The following is an 18,013-nucleotide window of genomic DNA, read 5'->3' as shown; positions in this document are numbered from 1 at the left end:
GCGGGGCTTTCTTCCCTTGAATGCTCGCTGCGCTCCGCGAGGTCCCACAAAGTGCTTGAGAACGTGTGGTGTGGGCGTGCAGCTTCACAGCAGGCTCTGCCCGCTGTCAGCCGTGGGGCTTTGGGGAGGTCTGTGGCCCTTCTCGTGCCTGGGATTCCTCATCTGTAAAAGGGAGATAATGAAGGTTCCAAAATCACGGACTTGTGAGGAATGTGTGTAAACGTGAGGGTTAGTACACATTAAACCCCTGGAGTAGTGCTTGGCCTGAGATAAAGGCTGGATCACTGTGAGCTATTGTGGTTTCTGGCTTACAGATAGGAAACCAAGGCTTTGGAGTTAAGTAACTGCTCACATTCCCACAGCGAGGACGAGACAGGTTTGTCCACAGGGACCACACTCACTCTGTCTCTTTGTCCCTCTCTCTGACGCGCACCATCCATGGACACACACACACATGAATGAGCACATGCACACATGCACCAGGGCAGAGTTGTTCCAAGCCTTCCAGAACTCTGGGGAGAGATGCCAAACTGGTGTCACAGGGGACTTGGAGTCACTCAGGCTGGAAATCCACCTGGCTGTTGCAGCACGTGGGCTGGGCGGGCAAAGTGTGGGTCAAGGTCTTCCAGAGCTGGTGCAGGCAGAGGCTCATCTCTCCCAGGGTGCACTGTGGACCACAGGCACCCGTTCAAAGGTCTCCCCAGCTTGTTCCCCACAAGGAAACTCATGAGAAGCTCCGCCCTGAGGCCTGACTTTGCTTCAAAATGGCCCTGGGTCCGTTCTTTATTCTCAACATCTGCTGCCCTCTTCTCATCTCTGTTTTGGGTAATAACCTCCCAGCCTCCCCATCTGCCCCCCAAGCCCTGAACCCCTTCCAATCCACCTTCTGCACTCTCACCAGAGTGAATTTTGCTTTTCATTTAAAAAATTATTTTATTAAGGTCACTTTGGTTTATAACATTGTGTAAATTTCAGGTGTACACTATTATATTTCAGCTTCTATATGGACTACATCTTGTTTGCCACCAATAGTCTAGTTTTTATCTGTCACCATACATATGTGCCCCTTTACCCCTTTCGCCTGCCCTCCACCCCCTTCCCCTCTGGTAACCACTAATCTGTTCTACTTATCTGTGTATTTATTTGTTTATCTTCCACATATGAGTGAGTTATATGGTAATTGTCTTTCTCCCTTTGACTTATGTCGCTTAGCATACTACCTTCAAGGTCCATCCATGTTGTCGCAAATGGCACGATTTTGTCTTTTTTATGGCCAAGTAGTATTCCAATAAATATATATACCTCATCTTCTTTATCTATTCATCTGTCGATGGGCACCTAGGTTGCTTCCAAGTCTTGGCTATTGTGAATAATGCTGCAATGAACATAGGGCGCATGTATGTTTTTGAATTAGTGTTTTCGTGTTGTTTGGATAAATACCCAGAAGTGGAGTAGCTGGATCATATGGTATTTCTTTTTAATTTTTTGAGAAATCTCCATACTGTTTTCCACAGCGGCTGCCCCAGCTGGCATTCACACCAGCAGTGTGTAAGCGTTCCCTTTTCTCCACATCCTCTCCAACACATTATTTCTTGTCTTTTTAATAAGAGCCATTCTCACTGGTGTGAGGTGATATCTCACTGTAGTTTTGATTTTCATTTCCCTAGCAATTAATGATGTTGATATCTTCTCATGTGTCTGTTGGCCATCTGTATATCTTCTTTGAAAAAATGTCTGTTCATTACCTCTGCCCAATTTTGGATCAGGTTGTTTGTTTTTTTGTTCTTGAGTTGTATGGGTTCTTTATGTATTTTGGAAATTAACCCCCGTTTGGATATATGATTTGCAAATATGTTCTCCCAGTTGGTGGGTTGTCTTTTCGTTTTGCTGATGGTTTCACTTGCCATGAAGAAGCTTGTTAGTTTGATGTAGTTCCATTTGTTTACTTTTTCTTTAGTTTTCCTTGCCTGAGAAGAAATGATATTCAAAAGGATGCTGCTAAGACCGATGTCAAAAAGTGTACTACTTATGTTTTCTTCTAGGAGTTTCAGGGTTTCATGTCTTACATTCAAGTCTTTAATCCATTTTGAGTTGCTTTCTGCGCATGGTGTAAGATAATGGTCTACTTTCATTCTTTTGCATGTGGCTGTCCAGTTTTCCCAACACCGTTTATTGGAGAGACTTTCCTTTCTCCATTGTATGGTCCTGGCTCCTTTGTTGAAAATTAGCTGTCCGTAGATGTGTGGTTTTATTTCTGGGCCCTCAATTCTGTTCCGTTGATCTGTGTGTCTGTTTTTCTGCCAGTGCCATGTTTTCTGGTTACTATAGCTTTGTAGTATATTTTGAAATCAGGGAGTGTGATATCTCCAGCTTTGTTCTTTTTTCCCAGGATTGCTTTGGCTATTCGGGGTCTTTTGTTGTTCCATGCAAATTTTAGGATTCTTTGTTCTATGTCCATGGAAAATGCTGGTGGGATTCTGATTGGGATTGCATTGAATCTATAGATTGATATAGGTAATATGGCTATTTTAACTATGTTAATTCTTCCAATCCATGTGGAATACCTTTCTGTTTCTTTACGTCTTCTTCAATTCTTTCAACAATGTCTTACAGTTTTCAGTGTCCAGGTCTTTCACCTCCTTGGGTAAATTTACTTCTCGGTATTCTATACTGTTTGTTTTGATTGTAAATGGGTTTATATTCTTGATTTCTCTTTCTGTTAGTTCAAAGTTAGTGTATAGAAATGTGACTGATTTTTTTATGTTGATTTTGTACCTTGCAACCTTACTGGATTTGTTAGTTATTTCAAACAGGTTTTTTGGTGGATTCTTTAGGGTTTTCTCTATATAGAATCATGTCATCCACAGATAGTGGCAGTTTTACTTCTTCCTTTCCAATTTGGATAACTTTTGTTTCTTTTTCTTGCCTAATTGCTCTGGCTAGGACTTCCACTACTGTGTTGAAAAAGAGTGGCAGGAGTGGGCCTGCTTCTCTTGCTCCTATTCTTAGAGGAACAGCTTTCAGTTTTTTAATGTTGAGTATGATGTTGGCTGTGGGTTTGTCACATACAGCCTTTATCATGGTGATGTACTTTCCTTCTATCTCCATTTTCTTGGGAGTGTTTATCATAAATTGATGTTTATGTTGTCAAATGCTTTCTCTGCATCTATTGAGATGATCGTTGATTTTTATTCCTCATTTTGATAATGTGGTGTATCAAATTGATTGGTTTGTGGATGTTGAACCATCCCTGCATCCCCAGAATAAATCCCACTTGACGGTGGTGTATGATTCATGTGACGTATTGTCGTATTTGATTTGCTAATATTTTATTGAGGATTTTTGCATCTATGTTCATCAGTGACATTGGCCTGTAATTTTTGTTTTTTATTTTGTCCTTGTCTCGTTTTGGTATCAGAGTAACGTTGGCCTTATAAGATGAGTCTCCCATCCTCTTCAGTTTTTGGGGAAGAGTTTGAGAAGGATAGGTATTAAATATTTGAATGTCTGATGGAGTTCACCAGAGAAGCTGCCTGGTCCTGGATTTTTGTTTTCTGAAGATTTTTGATTACTATTTCAATGTCTTTACTTGTGATGGGTCTATTCAGATTCTGTATTTCTTCTTGATTCAGTTTTGGGAGGTTGTATGATTCTAAGAATTTATCCATTTCTGCTAGGTTTTCCAATTTGTTGGTGTTTGGTTTTCATAGTATTCTCTTATAATCCTTTGTATTTCTGTGATATCCATTGTAATTTCTCCTCTTTGATTTCTGATTTTATTTGTTTGATCTTTCTCTCTCCCTTTCTTCAAGAGTCTAGCTAAAGGTTTGCTGATTTTGTTTAACTTTTCAAAGGACCAGCTCTTAGTTCATTGATGCTTTCTCTTTTCCTTAGTCTCTATTTCATTTATTTCTGGTCTGATTCTTATTATTTTCTTCCTTCCACTGACTTTGGGCTTTGTTATTCCTTCTTTTTCTAGTCATTTTAGTTGTATCATTAGATTGTTTGTTTGAGATTTTTCTGGTTTTTTGAGGTAAGTGTGTTCCACTATAAATATCTCTCTTAGTACCACTTTTGGTGCATCCTATAGGTTTGGGTATGATGTGTTTTCATTTCCATTTGTCTCAGAATGTTTTTTTGATTTCTCCTTTGACTTGTTCATTGATCCAATTGTTGTTCAGCAGCATGTTGTTTTTCTCCACATATTTGTGACTTTTCCAGGTTTTTCTTGCAGTTCATTTCTAGTTTTATACTGTTGTGGTCAGAAAAGAAGATTCATATGATTTCAGTCTTCTTAAATATATTTAGGTTTGCTTTGTTTCCAAACATCTGGTCTATCTCTGAGAGTCTTCCATATGCACTTGAGAAGAATATGTATTCTGCTGCTTTTGGACCAAATGTTCTATATATATCTATTAAGTCTGTCTAGACTAGTGTTTTAATTAAGACCTCTGTTTCCTTGTTGACTTTCTGTCTGGATGATATCCATTGATGTAGGTGGGGTGTTAACGTCCCCTAGTATTATTGTGTTGCCATCAGTTTCTCCCTTTATGTCTATTAATTGTTGCTTTACATGCTTTGGTGCTCTTGTGTTAGGTGCATATATATTAATAAGTATTTTTTCTTTGTAGTGGAATGTCCATTTTATTATGATATAATGTCCTTCTTTGTCTCTTATCTTTTTTGTGTTGAAGTCTGTTTTGTCTGATATAAATATGGCTACATCTACTTTCTTTTGGTTGTCATTTGCTTATTATCTTCCATTCCTTCACTCTGAGCCTGTGTTTGTCTTTAGAGCTGAGATCTGTCTTCTGGAGACAGCATATTGTTGGATCCTGTTTTTTAATCCATTCAGCCACTCTGTGTCTTTTCATTGGTGAATTCAATCCATTTACATTTAGAGTGTATAACAATAGGTGTATGGGGGTTTAATACTGGCATTTTATCTTTTGTGTTCTCTTTGTTCTATATGTCCACTGTTTCTCTTTCCTCGTGTTTTTGTTTGCCATTTCAGTTTGGTGGTTTTCTGTGATGGTTTTCCCAGTTTTCTCTTTATTTATGATTTGTGACTCTGCTCTGATTTTTTTCTTTTGTGGTTACCATGAGGTTTGTATAAAATATCTCACAGATGAGATAGTCCTTTTGCTGACAGCCTCTTATCTCCATTAGCCCATGCAGGTTCCATCCTTTCCTCTTCCCCTTCTATGTTTGTTTTTTTTAATTGGCACCTGAGCTAACAACTGTTGCCAATCTTCTTTTTTTTAATTCTTCTCCCCAAAGCCCCCCAGTACATAGTTGTATGTTCTAGTTGTGAGTGCCTCTGGTTGTGCTATGTGGGATGCCACCTCAGTGTGGCCTGATGAGTGGTGCCGTGTCTGTGCCCAGGATCTGAACTGGCAAAACCCTGGGCCTCTGAGGCAGAGCATGTGAACTTAACCACTTGGCCACAGGGCAAGCCCCCTCTTCTATGTTTTTGTTGTCACTAATTATTCTTTTTTGTGATGTGAGTATATGACCAAATTAAGTGGTTACAGCCATTTTTGATACTTTCTTTCCCTTTATCCTGTATTTTATAATTAAGTGTTTACTAACCTATTCTGACTTAGAGCTGCAATTTTCTGATTCTTTCTGTCTATTTATCTCCTTGTGCTAAGCTTTGTAAACCTTTGCTTTTTTGTTTCCGGTAGGAGGACTCCTTTCAACCTTTCTCGTAAGGCCTGTCTATGGGGATGAACTCCCTCAGCTTTTATTTGTCTGGGAAAGCATTTCTTTTGCCTTCATATATGAAGGATATTTTTGTTGCATAGAGTATTTTGGACTCATAGTTTCTGTCTTCAGTATTTTGAATACATCATTCCACTTTCTCCCAGCCTATAGGGTTTCTCCTGAGAAATTTGCTGAAAGCCTGGTGGCGGTTCCTTTGTAAGTTATTTTCTTCTCTCTGGCTGCCCTTAATAGTCTTTCTTTGTCATTTACTTTTTTTTGTTTTGGTAAGGACGATTGGCCCTGAGCTAACATTTGTTGCTAATCTTCCTCTTTTTCTTCTCCCCAAAGCCACAGTACATAGTTGTGTATCCTAGTTGTAAGTGATCCTAGTTCCTCTCTGTGGGACGCCACCTCAGCATGGTGTGATGAGCATCCGTCCATGCCCAGGATCTGAACTGGCGAATCCTGGGCTGCCAAAGCAGAGCGTGTGAACTTAACCTCTTGTCACGGGACTGGCTCCTGTCCTTGACTTTTGACAATTTTAATATATGCCTTAGAGAAGGTCTTTTTGCATTGAGATAATTATGAATTCTATTGGTTTCGTGTACTTATCCATCCAGTTCCTTCCCTAGGTTTGGGAAATTCTCCACTATTATTTCTTTGAATAAGCTGTCTGCTCCTTTCTCCCTCTCTTCTCCTACTAGGATACCTATTATCCTTATGTTACTTTTCCTAATTGAGTTGGATATTTCTCATAGAATTTCTTCATTTTTAAAGAATCTTAGTTCTCTCTCCTCTTCCACCTGAATCATTTCTAGATTTCTATCTTCGAACGCACTAGTTCTCTCTTCCACATGGTCTGCTCTATCTTTAATGCTTTCTATTTTATTTTTTATCTCATTAATTATGTTCTTCTGCTCTAGAATTTCTGTTGTTTTTGTTTTTTTTAAGAGTTTCAGTCTCTTTGGTGAAGTACTCCTTGTGTTCTTAATTTTACTCCTGAGGTCACTGAACTGTCTTTCTGAGTTTTCTTGTAACTCATTGAGTTTCTTCATGGCAGCTATTTTGAATTCTCTGTCTGTTAGCTTGTAATCTTCTGTGACTTCAAGTTTATTTTCTGGGAAGTTGTCATTTTCTTTCTGTCCTGCAGTGCTGCTGTGTGTCTTCGTGGTACCTGAAGAGCTGCTCATCTGCTGGTGCCTTTGTGATGGCAACCACCATTCTTATTTCGGCGCGGCTTTGGTTACTTTGGTTCTGAGCTGCTTCTGGTTGTGTTTGAGAGCCTGCACTTTCCACCCTCCACTGCCTCTGCTGGAGGTGTCATCAGTGCCCTCCTTGTGCCATTTGTGCCTTTGAGGTTGCTGATGCCTTGCTTCTTATGATGTCACTGCAGCTGAGGTGTTGCTACCAGGGTCACCAAGCTGTGAACACTTTTGCTGCTTCCCAGGTTGCCTGGGTCTCATGCTCCCCCACTGGCTCTCTGCAGGCTCTCCAGGAGCTAAGCTGCTGCTGCCCAGTACACACCTTGCTGCTCCTGGGTTGTTTGGGTTGGTGGCTGCACGACTGCCAGGGGTGCTGGGTTCATGAGTGTCACTGTTGCTGTCAGGGGCCTGTGGACCCAGGGACTTGTGTGTAGCCCTCAATGCTGGTAGAGATGGTGTTGGGTGTGCCACCACTGTTGGCTGTGTCACCAGTTCTGCTGTGATTCTTGGAGCCTCTTGTCACAGGTTCCACTTGCCTCTGCTGGCAAGGGGGCGTCAGGTGCTAAGCAGGGAGAGATTGTCATTGCTGCTCGCTCATCCAGCCTCTGGTCTCTGGTGTGAGCCAGTGTGTTTTGAAAACTCTGGTCAGGGTATCCTGCCCCAGCTGGGAAAATCCAAGTTTTGTATACTGTCCCCACTGTTGGAGAGACTGGACCACTGCTGGGGGAGGGAGAGGAGGCTGGGTCACCAACTCCACCCTGTGTCCTGAATTCTCAGAGCATGTGCATCACCTGCCAGTGCTTGTGGAGGGGCAAGACCTAAGCCACATGTGTTGTGTCTGCCCCTGCCTCTCTTAGCAGGTGTACTTGCTGATGAGAGGATCTGTGTGTTGGATCGCTGCTGCTGGGGGAGGGGAAGAGGCTGCGCCCCTAGTTCCACTGCCTCCTGGAGGTCTGGTCCACCCACCTTCAGCTGCATGGGTGCGTGGATCTCTTAGGTGTCCTGGTGTGCTGTGCAGAGAGTCCTTTGTTGGTCAATGGATGTCCGATTGGTTGTAACTTAGAGGAGAGAGACAAAGGGAATGACTCCCTCTGCCATGATGCCGACATCACTGCAGAGTGAATTTTAACTCAGTTTCCTCATGTCACTGCCTTGTTCAGAACCTTCAGAGACTCCCCGTCTCCTTATGCACCAAACCTAAGCTGTGAAACTTACTTTCAGGTCCCTCAATTCTGGCCCCTTGACCCCAGTATGTGCTCTCTCCTCTGGTCAACCTGGTATCTCACTGACTTCTGCATGCACTCTTGAGGAAATTATGTTCAAGCTTTGGGAGGCAGGAATCACACCATGTCACGTTGCAGCCCTAAGAGATGTAAATACTAGAGGTGCTTCTGGCTGAAAGCCATAAAACATTTCTAAAGAGCCTTGACAGTGTGGGGACTTATTATCTGATGTAACTGGAAGTCTATGGTAAGTATGTTCTCTGTTGGCTCATTTAGTGGCCTAGCAGGAACCCATGATCATTTCATTTTTCTGTTCTGGCGTCTACAGCCTGGCTTTGTCCTCAGGATTGTCTACTCAAGGTCACAAAATGGCTGCTATAGCACCAAGCAATGCATCCTCAACCAAGACCACCAAAGGCTAGAGGGAAGATAACTTTTCTCATGTGTCTCTTTTTAAGAACAAGGAGCAGTTTCCCAGAATGCTCCTGTTTGACGCGTCTTCATGCTTCATTGGTCAGAATTGTGTCATGCCTCACACCTAAACCAATCATTGGCAAGAAGAGTGGAACTAATGTGATCAGTTTGAACTAACAAAGCCTCCCTGGAACACCAGGCTGCCAGGTCCCTGAGCGTGATGGAGGGTGTGCTGGCAAGGGTGAAACAGGAGCCAGCTACTGATCAGGCAGCCAGCTGTGTCTGGTACCCTGATTGGGGTCTCCCTGGCCTCCTTTCCCAACTTGGTGTCATGTCAGGGTGGTGTTCACCTTCTCCGACTCATATAGGGCTTTCTCTCCCCTTCTGGTACCCTTCACTTCAGCTATAGCCCATTGGCGTGCAGGGCCCTGAGTGTACCCTGCTATTTTATACTTTTAGGACTTTGTCATCTTCATGTGGAACAATCTTACCCACCGATTTTTAGCCTGCTAAGTCCCACTTCTCCTTAGAAATGTAGCTGCAGTGCCAACTCCTCCAGGAACCCTTGCCTGGGGCTCTCATCTGGGTGACAGCCCAGTGAGCCCCGATGGCACTCCACGTTGACTCCATCGTGCAGTGCATCCCTCTGTGCTGCCATTCTCTGTTGACCTGTCTGTCTCCCCATCTGACTAGGAGCTCCTTGAGGGCAGGGCCTGTGTCTGTTGCACTTTGGGACATGGAGCCTGGTTCAGCCCCTGGCATATAGTCCTCCATCAGCATTTGTTGAATGAATGTACAATGAGTTGTTGCCCAGCACTGTCGGCATCACCTGTTTGCCCACATCTTGGGCCGGGAGCTGGAGAGGGTAAAGAGTGGGGTCTCAGTTCCAGCTCTGCCTCCAGCTTCCAGGTGATTCTATGTATGCCATTTCCTCTTTTTGGGCCTCAGTTTCCTCATCTGTGGTGCTTCCATTCCCAGAGTCCCTGAGACTCCTCCTAGCCGGGGTTTCCCTGAAGGCAGAGCATGAGTCATGGACTTGGGTGTAGGCAGATTATTTGAAAGATGCTCCTAGGAAAAGGACTGAGGGAGCAGGAGAGTGAGACAAGAAAGAGGAACACCATCCTGAGAATGTGTCACTGAGGTCACTGTTGTAGGCCACCAGCACTCAACTCTACTGAGATCTCCTGAGAAGCATGTAGGACGCTCCTAAGATTGTCCCCCAAAGGCCGAGGGACAGGATCCTTTATTGACTGGCTCCTTTCTCCATTAGTCAAGGGTTGCTCCCATGGGCATTACCTCCCCCGTGTTTCTGGACTGCACCCTTCGTGGGCTGAGTGGGCTCCTGTGGCGTGGATGAAGGTTTTGCGCAGAAAGCACTTGAGGTGGAATGGTATAGGTGGGGTTCTCACTCACAACTGCCCACCACAGCTGCAGCTAGCCTCAGAAGTGGGCTCAGGGGGCACCAGAGGCATCTGCTCCATTCTTCTAGGGAAATTGTCTTGGTTTGAGGAGTCGTTCAGGGAGAATGGCAACTGGTGGTTTTCAGGACCATTGAGAACCTGAGCACACCCCCAGGAGCCTCTTGATCTGACACTTCTGCTTTGTTCCAGCTGACGGTCAACTTCCAGGCCATCACCCGGGTTGGTTCAGAGACAGAGTCGTGCTTCACAGCTGTGGAGAAGTCGCTGCAGTACATGAAGGTGGGGTGTGGGTCTGGATTTGGTGTGGGGACCTCTGGAAGGCTCCATGTCCAGGTGTGGGGCTCAGCTTCTGTGGCCCCTGCAAATTCCAGCACCTGCAGGCCCTGAGACTTTCCCAGGAGACCACCAGGGTCCCGGACCCTTCCTCCCCACCTTCCCCATGCCCATGTACATCATCTCTTGGAAGCCTTTCCATACCCATCGGCTCATTTTGACCAGATCCTGCACACTCTTCCCGGATGGAGAGGGAATAATATGGCCTCTTTGGAAATGAGAGGTTTGTCCAAGTGTAACAATAGTGATAATAACAATGACAATAATGATTGTTGTTATTATTGCTTCTATTTATGTCATAGTTAAGAGCACAGGTTTTGAAGCCAGATTGCCTGGGTTTAAGTCCAAGCTTTGACACTTGAATCAGCTGTCTAACCACTGGCAACTTAGACAGCCGCTCTGTTCCCTGTCTCAGGAATGGGACGGTTGCAGTGCTTACTTCACTGGGTTGTTAGCCCAGATGAAATGATGTAATATGTGTAGCACTTAGCACAGTGCCTGGCCCCTTGAAAGTGCTCAATGTTAGTATATATATATTATCTCATGGAATCACCAAAGAATTTTATAATGTTGATTGACTTACTACCCCATTTTCTGGAAGAGGAAACTGAGGCTTGTCCAGGCTGAGCAACTTGCTTAAGATTACACAGCCAGGGGCTGGCAGAGCCCTCTAAAGCCAGGTCTCTTGCCCCTGTGACGTGAGCGGAATTTGTGAATTGTGCAGCTTTACCAGTGATGAAGCGTGTTGTGACATTGTACCGGAAGTGGAGAGCTGGGTAGCCTTCCTTCTTCTCCGTCATCCTTCCTGCCCCACACACCCACCTGTGCTTGATGCAGAGTCATGGGCTTGGAGTCAGGCGGCCCTGGGTTGGAGTCCTCAGTCGTCCACTCATCAGCTGTGTGATCTTCAGCAAGTCGTTGAACCTGTTTGAGCCTCTCTTTCCTTGCCTGTGAAATGCACCTAAAATTGCCCAGCTAACAGGATGAGGATAGAGAGAAGATAAATCTGCACAAGGGCTCTGAGCTGTAAAACAGGCCCCACGGGGTCAGTCTGCTCTCCTGCTCTTAATCATCATTCTTCTGGAGTCGATTTCTTTAGAGCCTCACACAGTAAATCAGAAAAAGTTCTCTATGTTAATACAAGGAAGCTTGCTCTATGGTTTCTTGATCTTTGGAGATAAAATGATGTACATTTCAGGTGAGTGGGGGCGGAGATTTTCCTCTTGGGGTGTTCCTCTGATCACACAGCTGTGACTTGACCAAGGTGCAGGGCAGGCTGGCGTGGGTCACACACCTAACGCTGGAGACCAGTGGCTCAGCAGGGGTTGGGCAGAGAGTGATGATAAGTATTGATTTCTTTTTCTTTCTGCCAAACAAGATGTGTGCCCCTGAGGCTCCTTTACACACAGAAGGCGGGAGCTGTCCCCACGGGTGGCCACAGCGTGGAGAAATCACTTTCCAGGATTATCAGATGAAATACAGAGACAACACACCCATTGTCCTCAATGGCATCAACCTCACGATTCACGGCCAAGAAGTGGTGGGCATCGTGGGCAGAACCGGCTCTGGTGAGTCTCCTGGGGCAACGCCCCATGTCCTCAACTTTGGCCTTTGGGTGTCGGACCTATTTTCACACAGGCATTTGCTCAGTGACCCCTCAGATATTGGTGGGCCCTCACTTTGTGGTGGCCCTTTGCCAGACCTGGTGCCTGAAACGCAGAGTCCCTGCTGCCACGGATCCAGTGGAGGAGGCAGATGTTAAATAAGTCATCAAAGAAATAAGAGGATTACAGGTTGTGGTGAATGCCATGGAAGGAATAGGAAGAGAGGGAAGAACTCCACAGAGTAACAGGGTTAGTGGGTCTCCGGGCTCCGGTAGCCTGGGCTCTGAGGCCAACAGGGTGGCAGGAGGAGCTCTTAAGCAGGGGCAGTGCAGGGGCTCTGCGAGGGTGGAGAGCAGGTCAAGGAGGGAAATCTGGGTCCCCTTTTCCTTCCTCTGCTCCTCCCTTCCTAGACTTCTCTTACGAGCCTCCTTCGTTTCCCCCTCTGCTTTCAGACTTCTTTCCTTCCCTTCCTCTCCTATCACTTTTGAGAGTCTGGCCCAAGCGTCACTCCCTCTCACTTTTTGCTTTGTTCAAAGACACTGTTCAGAAACACTACTCAGACTTGGTTCTTGCCCCACCTTGTGCTCCCAGAGGAGCCACCTCCAGGTAGACCTCCGGGATGACTAGATCTTCCTGGGTCTCCACCTCCTTAGGCCCCTGTAGGACTTGTGCTGCTGCAGGGTGAGGAGCTTCCACCTGTATTCTTGAGTGTGTTCTTCCCTTTCCATTTCTCGCCTGCAACTGGCCTGAGAGGGCTGGGGTCTGACATAGACCAGCTCTCAGTAGATACTGCTCTAATTGACTGTATTCATTCAGTAGTAATTTACTGAGCACCTGCTCTCTGCCAGGCAATGGGAACATAAAGGTGAACAGGACTCACAGCTTCTACCCACATTGACCTTATCTTTTAGAGCAGAGGTTGAAAACTCACATGCCTCTGGGAACTGGCAAGTAACAGAGATGAGTGAAATGGGTCTGGCGTGTGATGAAAGGAGCCGGGGGGGTGGGGGGGTTGGTGGAGGGGGCAGTGTGTTGAACTGATCACTGTTCTCTCTCAAGGAAGCAGCTCCATCGGCTCTGACTGCTTGTTGATGCGAGGACATGGGGCCAGTGTTGCTGGTTTTACTGAGTTTCAAGAGAAGCATGCAATTTGAAATTTTTTTTGCCAGGAAGATTGGCCCTGAGCTAACATCTGTTGCCAATCTCCCACTTTTTGCCTGAGGAAGACTGTTGCTGAACTAACACCTGTGCCAGTCTTCCTCTGTTTTATGTGAGATGCTGCCAGAGCGTGGCTCAACAAGCAGTGCTGGGTTCACGCCCACGATCTGAACCTGCGAACCCTGGGCCGATGAAGTGGAGGGTGCAAACTTTGCTACGCCTCCAGGCTGGCCCCTTGAATTTCTGTACATAGGATCTTTGGATATTTTTAATGCTGGCAAAGAATTTAAAATATAACAGTAACACTGTGTGTGAAAGAAAACACCTCTGTGGCCTGGATTTTAATGCTGGGGCTCCATTCGTGCCCTCTGATCTGGGTTGTAAGAAAGCTGCTCATGGCTCTGGGCACCTCTGGGAGCAGAGACTCCAGCCCTTCTCTGCCCTCTGAGGTCTCACCACGACAAAGAATGGGCCACGGAGGAGAGCGGGTCAGGTGTGAACACCAGGTGTGACCTGTGTTGCCCCTAGTGCAGACTCAGGACACTGAGGCCCTGCGTGTTTCTTGCCCAACAGGGAAGTCGTCCTTGGGGGTGGCTCTCTTCCGCCTGGTGGAGCCAGCGGCAGGCCGGATTCTCATCGATGGTGTGGACATCTGCAGCATAGGCCTGGAGGACCTGCGGTCCAAGGTCTCCATTATCCCTCAAGATCCCGTCCTGTTCTCAGGAACCATCAGGTGAGTGCTGGGCCAGAGGCCAGCCTGGTGCAGAGGAGGGGCTCCAGGGAGGACCCCGGGACCAGGATGCCAGGCGGGGCTACCTCTGCGTAGCTGGCGGCCAATGCCCCAATTTCTGGGCCTCTGATCACTCCCTGGCATGCTGGGCCACTCGTGCCCACCTGGCCCACCTCGCTGAGTTGTCTTGAGAACCGAATAAGGCCCTGATATACACAAGAGCTCTGTAAATATCATGTCCTAAACAAAAGAAAGGCATAGTTTTTATTGTTTAAAATCCTGATGGGGTTGGTCAGATTTCAGGTCACCATTAAGCATTTGCACTGTGGCCACTATATTCTCTCATGTCTTCATGTGGTTTATTCTCCTCTCTGCACCCACTGGGTAAAGTCGTGGGGGGTTTTGGGCTGGACGTTAGGAAGCACTTCTTCACAGGCTACGTATTCCAGGCAGTGGAGAAGTGAGAAGTAAGCCAGGCGTCCGGTCAGTGAAGCAGACAGCACTGGGTCTTTCAGCCTCTTCTCCGCACTTTCTATTTCCTCAGAAATCAACTTTAGGACAAACATCATCCAGCTTAGTGCTCCTACTTGACAGTGTACGTTAGCTGTGTGGGAACACCAAGGCATGGAGACTGAGGAAGATGATGCATTAAAAACAAAGCTAGTCTCCCCATGTTTCAGACATATGTAAGGGGCATTCTTTTTTTTTAAGTTTTTTTCTTTATGGAGGTCATATTGGTTTATAACATTATATAAATGTCAGGTGTACATCATTACATTTCAACTTCTGTATGGACTGTATCATGTTCACCACAAGAAGTCTACCTGCCATCTCTCGCCATACTCATGTGCCCTTTTGACCCTTTTGCCCCTCTGCCACCCCCTTGCCCTCTAGTAACCACCAATCTGTTCTCTTTACCTATGTCTTTGTTTATCTTCCACATGTAAGTGAGATCATATGGTATTTGTCTTTCTCTGACTTATTTCGCTTAGCATAATACCCTCAAAGTCCATCCATATTGTCACAAATGACACAATTGTGTCCTTTTTTAATGACTTGATAGTATTCCATTGATAGATATACCACGTCTTCTTTATCCATTCATCTGTCGATGGGCGCTTGGGTTGCTTCCAAGTCTTGGCTATTGTGAATAATGCTGCGATGAACATAGGGGTACATATATGATTTTGAATCAGTGTTCTCATGTTCTTTGGATAAATACCCAGAAGTGGAATAGTTGGATCATATGGCATTTCTATTTTAAATTTTCTGAGAAATGTCCTTGCCATTTTCCATAGCAGCTGCACCAATTTATATTCCTACCATCATTCTATGAGGATTCCTTTTTCTCCACATCTTCTTCAACACTTGTTATTTCTTGTCTTTTTAAGAATAGCCATTCTGACGGGTGTGAGGTGCTATCTCATTCTTGTTTTGATTTGCATTTCCCTGATAATTAGTGGTGCTGAACATCTTTTATGTGCCTGTTGGCCATCTGTATATCTTCTTTGAAAAAATGTCTGTTCATATCCCCTGCCCATTTTTGATCAGGTTGTTCATTTTTTTGTGGCTGAGTTATGTGAGTTCTTTACATATTTTGGAAATTAACCCCCATTTGGATATATGATTTGCAAATATGTTCTCCCAGTTGGTGGGTTGTCTTTTCGTTTTGCTGATGGTTTCCTTTGCCTTGTAGAAGCTTGTTAGTCTGATGTAGTTCCATTTGTTTATTTTTTCTTTTGTTTCCTTTGTCTGAAGAGATATGATATTCAAAAAGATATGGCTAAGACTGATGTCAAAAAGTTAACTGTTTATGTTTTCTTCTAGGAGTTTCAGGGTTTCATATCTTACATTCAAGTCTTTAATCCATTTTGAGTTGCTTTCTGCGCATGGTGTAAGATAGTGGTCTACTTTCATTCTTTTGCATGTGGCTGTCCAGTTTTCCCAACACCGTCTATTGGAGAGACTTTCCTTTCTCCATTGTATGGTCCTGGCTCCTTTGCTGAAAATTAGCTGTCCGTAGATGTGTGGTTTTATTTCTGGGCCCTCAATTCTGTTCCGTTGATCTGTGTGTCTGTTTTTCTGCCAGTGCCATGTTTTCTGGTTACTATAGCTTTGTAGTATATTTTGAAATCAGGGAGTGTGATATCTCCAGCTTTGTTCTTTTTTCCCAGGATTGCTTTGGCTATTCGGGGTCTTTTGTTGTTCCATGCAAATTTTAGGATTCTTTGTTCTATGTCCATGGAAAATGCTGGTGGGATTCTGATTGGGATTGCATTGAATCTATAGATTGATATAGGTAATATGGCTATTTTAACTATGTTAATTCTTCCAATCCATGTGGAATACCTTTCTGTTTCTTTACGTCTTCTTCAATTCTTTCAACAATGTCTTACAGTTTTCAGTGTCCAGGTCTTTCACCTCCTTGGGTAAATTTACTTCTCGGTATTCTATACTGTTTGTTTTGATTGTAAATGGGATTATATTCTTGATTTCTCTTTCTGTTAGTTCAAAGTTAGTGTATAGAAATGTGACTGATTTTTTTATGTTGATTTTGTACCTTGCAACCTTACTGGATTTGTTAGTTATTTCAAACAGGTTTTTTGGTGGATTCTTTAGGGTTTTCTCTATATAGAATCATGTCATCCACAGATAGTGGCAGTTTTACTTCTTCCTTTCCAATTTGGATAACTTTTGTTTCTTTTTCTTGCCTAATTGCTCTGGCTAGGACTTCCACTACTGTGTTGAAAAAGAGTGGCAGGAGTGGGCCTGCTTCTCTTGCTCCTATTCTTAGAGGAACAGCTTTCAGGTTTTTAATGTTGAGTATGATGTTGGCTGTGGGTTTGTCACATACAGCCTTTATCATGGTGATGTACTTTCCTTCTATCTCCATTTTCTTGGGAGTGTTTATCATAAATTGATGTTTATGTTGTCAAACGCTTTCTCTGCATCTATTGAGATGATCGTTGATTTTTATTCCTCATTTTGTTAACGTGGTGTATCAAATTGATTGGTTTGTGGATGTTGAACCATCCCTGCATCCCCAGAATAAATCCCAGTTGACCGTGGTGTATGATTCATGTGACATATTGTCGTATTTGATTTGCTAGTATTTTATTGAGGATTTTTGCATCTATGTTCATCAGTGACATTGGCCTGTAATTTTTGTTTTTTATTTTGTCCTTGTCTCGTTTTGGTATCAGAGTAATGTTGGCCTTGTAAGATGAGTCTCCCATCCTCTTCAGTTTTTGGGGAAGAGTTTGAGAAGGATAGGTATTAAATATTTGAATGTTTGATGGATTTCACCAGAGAAGCTGCCTGGTCCTGGATTTTTGTTTTCTGGAGGTTTTTGATTACTGTTTCAATGTCTTTACTTGTGATGGGTCTATTCAGATTCTGTATTTCTTCTTGATTCAGTTTTGGGAGGTTGTATGATTCTAAGAATTTATCCATTTCTGCTAGGTTTTCCAATTTGTTGGTGTTTGGTTTTCATAGTATTCTCTTATAATCCTTTGTATTTCTGTGATATCCATTGTAATTTCTCCTCTTTAATTTCTGATTTTATTTGTTTGATCTTTCTCTCTCCCTTTCTTCGAGAGTCTAGCTAAAGGTTTGCTGGTTTTGTTTAACTTTTCAAAGAACCAGCTCTTAGTTCATTGATGCTTTCTCTTTTCCTTAGTCTCTATTTCATTTATTTCTGGTCTGATTCTTATTATTTTCTTCCTTCCACTGACTTTGGGCTTTGTTATTCCTTCTTTTTCTAGTCATTTTAGTTGTATCATTAGATTGTTTGTTTGAGATTTTTCTGGTTTTTTGAGGTAAGTGTGTTCCACTATAAATATCTCTCTTAGTACCACTTTTGGTGCATCCCATAGGTTTGGGTATGATGTGTTTTCGTTTCCATTTGTCTCAGAATGTCTTTTTGATTTCTCCTTTGACTTGTTCATTGATCCAATAGAAGTTCAGCAGCATGTTGTTTTTCTCCACATATTTGTGACTTTTCCAGGTTTTTCTTGCAGTTCATTTCTAGTTTTATACTGTTGTGGTCAGAAAAGAAGCTTCATGTAATTTCAGTCTTCTTAAATATATTTAGGTTTGCTTTGTTTCCCATTATCTGGTCTATCTTTAATAATGTTTCCTGGCACTTGAGAAGAATATGCATTCTGCTGCTCTTGGATAGAATGTCTCTATATATCTATTAACTCCATCTGGTCTAGTGTTT

General features: G+C 43.9%; 1 protein-coding gene across 11 annotated transcripts in view; it reads left to right on the top strand.

Moving 5' to 3' along the window:
* ABCC11 (ATP binding cassette subfamily C member 11) overlaps nucleotides 1-18,013 on the top strand; it is a 73,512-nt gene that overhangs the window by 49,043 nt on the left and 6,456 nt on the right. For all 11 annotated transcript variants that reach the window (XM_046682347.1, XM_046682341.1, XM_046682343.1 and 8 more), the window contains 3 exons: nucleotides 10,156-10,245; nucleotides 11,678-11,867; nucleotides 13,635-13,794. In XM_046682347.1, coding sequence (XP_046538303.1) covers nucleotides 10,156-10,245; nucleotides 11,678-11,867; nucleotides 13,635-13,794 — 440 coding nt within the window. The remainder of the gene's footprint in view (nucleotides 1-10,155; nucleotides 10,246-11,677; nucleotides 11,868-13,634; nucleotides 13,795-18,013) is intronic.

Source organism: Equus quagga, chromosome 13 (genome assembly GCF_021613505.1).
Source record: "Equus quagga isolate Etosha38 chromosome 13, UCLA_HA_Equagga_1.0, whole genome shotgun sequence".
NCBI lineage: Eukaryota > Metazoa > Chordata > Mammalia > Perissodactyla > Equidae > Equus > Equus quagga.
This window is presented reverse-complemented; position numbering and strand designations above follow the sequence as displayed.